Source organism: Austrofundulus limnaeus, unplaced genomic scaffold, assembly GCF_001266775.1.
Source record: "Austrofundulus limnaeus strain Quisiro unplaced genomic scaffold, Austrofundulus_limnaeus-1.0 Scaffold179, whole genome shotgun sequence".
In the NCBI taxonomy this organism is placed as follows: Eukaryota; Metazoa; Chordata; class Actinopteri; order Cyprinodontiformes; family Rivulidae; genus Austrofundulus; species Austrofundulus limnaeus.
In genome coordinates this window covers 705,354-708,332 of record NW_013952581.1, presented here as the reverse complement: position 1 = coordinate 708,332, position 2,979 = coordinate 705,354, and the positions used below count along the sequence as shown (strand labels likewise).

The 2,979-nt window shown below is 39.4% G+C and overlaps 1 protein-coding gene and 1 long non-coding RNA gene across 4 annotated transcripts in view; one reads left to right on the top strand and one right to left on the bottom strand.

The window, feature by feature from the left end:
* The window catches only part of LOC106524218 (heterogeneous nuclear ribonucleoprotein Q), a 12,561-nt gene extending 11,575 nt beyond the window's left edge, over nt 1-986 (bottom strand). For both annotated transcript variants that reach the window (XM_014017943.1, XM_014017944.1), the window contains exon 1: nt 802-986. In XM_014017943.1, coding sequence (XP_013873397.1) covers nt 802-804 — 3 coding nt within the window. In that variant the 5' untranslated portion in view covers nt 805-986. The remainder of the gene's footprint in view (nt 1-801) is intronic.
* Nucleotides 987-1,139: 153 nt separating this feature from the next.
* LOC106524220 (uncharacterized) overlaps nt 1,140-2,979 on the top strand; it is a 4,635-nt gene continuing 2,795 nt past the window's right edge. For both annotated transcript variants that reach the window (XR_001310987.1, XR_001310986.1), the window contains exon 1: nt 1,140-1,452. This is a non-coding gene — a long non-coding RNA (uncharacterized LOC106524220). The remainder of the gene's footprint in view (nt 1,453-2,979) is intronic.

Sequence of the window (2,979 nt, the reverse complement as noted above, 5' to 3'; positions counted from 1 at the left end):
CTCTGAAACACCCGCAACATACGGAATAACCACTGGTTTGGGTCTGGGTTTGGGGTCTTCATTTTCACCTGAAGGTTGCATGGAYTCCTGTCTGTGTTTCCTGTCTGCTTTCAGGAATATGAGCTAAAGCTAAACTCTTCATTCTTTACTTTGTTTGCAGTATTTTTGTAGCTTTTGGATAGTTTGATCAGATTGAAAGTGGAAAATATAATTACTGAACCCACAGTTTGTTTATATTGCAGGACTAACATGAGGTAATAAATATAAAACCCATTTATCCGGTCCAAACAGTTTCTGTTCTCCGTTAGAACCGGTTGAGGTGTTCTGGTTCTACCTGATGAATGAATGAAGCAGCTGCTTATTGGTACCGTGTGTTTGGCGCCATCTCGGCTCGGTTCGGAGAACACAGTTGCACAGAGCTAATCTGAACCAGAACCCGAACCCAACAACGAACCCTCAGTCCACGTGAGCCTCCGGCGCTGCAGCTCCAGGTTCTGTAAGCTAACGGTTTCAGCAGGTAAAAGCCCACAGGTTAGCTCACATCCAGCACACCTGAGCGCGTGGCAGCAGCCGCCGGCTCGTGCAGGCCTCCGCACACTTCCTGACATTATAACTACGTAAATACTCCGTATTTACACCTAAACGCAGCTGTTATCTGGAGCACAATCTGAATGCGCGTCAATGAGAGAGAAACGGTTTTTTGTCCCTTCAATGCCGGGTTAGCCAGCATCCTGTGTTAGCCGGCAGGAACATGAACGTGCACCAAAAACACTCAAAGGTTGTTGTTTTCCGGTTACTTACCATGCGAGATTAAATCTGAGTGCACGATGCTGATCCGCCGTGATATTTAAAATCCAAATAAAGGGAAATTTTAAAGGCCGATGACTATCAGATGGGTTTCTTTATACCAGGGAGTTAGAAGATGGCGGCTGCGCAACGTTACGTCGCAAGCTCTGCCTCTTCCTTTAGGAGAAACGGGGTTTCTGGGCCACCTCTGGAGGGGCTGCTCCGGTGTTTGCTAACATTTGCTCCGGTGTTTGCTAACATTTAGCAGAGTTGGCATCGCTAACGCCAAAACGCGTCTGTAAAGTCGGCGCCTTTTGGCTGAAATCGACAGTTTTTACTCCTATCAGCGCCACGAATGATTGTGCTGTCACGGGTAAGGGTGTCACTGAACCGATGAGGACCATAATTCAACTCAACCATCAATCAGCCGATGCTAACGACTCTGAGCCAAACCTGCGCTGCAGCGTGAGGTAAGGGGCGGAGTCATGCCGATGCCCGAGTCTTACCATATATGGAAGTAGCACCATTGCACTCCGGAAGTGAAGGGGGCGCCATGTCAATGATCACTTACAAGTAGCGAATCGGCGGTGAAAACATTTTCACTGACAGTATAGAAAATATTTTGCGGACTGATTCACAATGGAAACTTCGCAAAGTCAGCAGAAGGTAATTTTACTTTTTAGAAGCATTTTTGTCATGTAGCAAATCAATATATTTATGTGAACTAGTAAAAGTCGTAATTCTTTTAAGCTAAGCTTGAAGTTAGCATATGTAGCATGCTGCATAGCGAATCACGTGATACTGCGGTGCATCCCTCCCCTGATTCAGAAACTTTTTTTAAAATTATTGAACCAATTCAAACATTTACACAAAAAAACCAACAAAAAACAATGACATTCTCTTGTACAAAAATCAGCCATTCACATTTACATTTAGAGCACAACTCCTACTATATTATTGAACAAGAACATTATTTCTTTCTTTTTAACAAGCCTAATAAACAAAAGTTGAACTAAAAATAACTAGAAAAAATTGCATTTCCTGCAAAAATGCTAGTGTGAATGCCTGTTGCTGAAAGCTGCTGAAATTGAGAATGTTTAATAGCAAAAGTATTGTTCGAAGTCAAACTTTAAAAGCTGAAAGAAGCAAAAGGAAAAACAGTAAAAAAGGAGCAAAAATATAGCTGAAATAGCATAAAAAAGCTAAATGCTAAAATGGCTTAAATAAGCAGAAAGCACCTGTAAGAAACATGCATAACACAAAGTACCAGGAAAAAACAACAAAAAGAAAAAAAAAGCATAGGAATAGTAGAAAATAGAACTACAGATAAAATAGCAGAAAACAGCTAAAATTAGCATAAAAGCTAACTAAAAGTAGAAGCCAAAAGCTGGAAATATTTTATTTAGCATAAGAATGCATATACAACCTTGCTGAATTTAGCAGAATTAAGTTCTAATTGCTACAAACAAAATGTGTATAAAGCCTAAAAAGCTAATTTTAGCTATTAACAGCTAAAATGTAGCCCATTTTGTAGAAACTAACTGAATAAAGTAGAAAGCAACTGTAAGAAGCATAAATAGTTCAAATTAGCAGAAAAAAAGCACAAATAAAGCAGAAGAAGAACTAGCAGAAAACAGCCAAAGTTAGTAAAAAAAAAAGTTGCTAAAAATTGCACAAGGGAGTAAAAAAGAGCACAACCAGAATGAATTGTGTAAGGCTTTGTAAAGATTTAGAAACTGAAGGATTTGAAGGTTGTTGAAAATAGCCCCATTCAAAGTCAATGGGGAAAAAAGTGGCTAAAAAAGTTGAAATAGCTAAAAAGCTACAAATAGCTGAAATACCAAAAGTCATAGCAGGCACTGCACGAAAGAGCTGAACGTTTTGATATATGAATGGTTGAAGTAGCACAAAAATTGTGGAACAAGAAAGGTGCCGAAAAACGTACGGAAAAAAAAAAGATCTCAATTGTGTGAATGCCATACAGGCATTCACACAATAATAAAAACACACAATTCAAGGGGTTACCAAATTTCTTCATTAATTCGCACAATCTTTCAGCTTTTGCATTTTGCACCTTTTAAGGAGATTTCGTTCATTAGAGGAAGGGCGTAACTTTAAGTCTAACATTGGGGGGGTTAAGCTCGAAAACATGACATTGTACATTTTTAAATCAAGTCAAAGTTACCTAAAGAC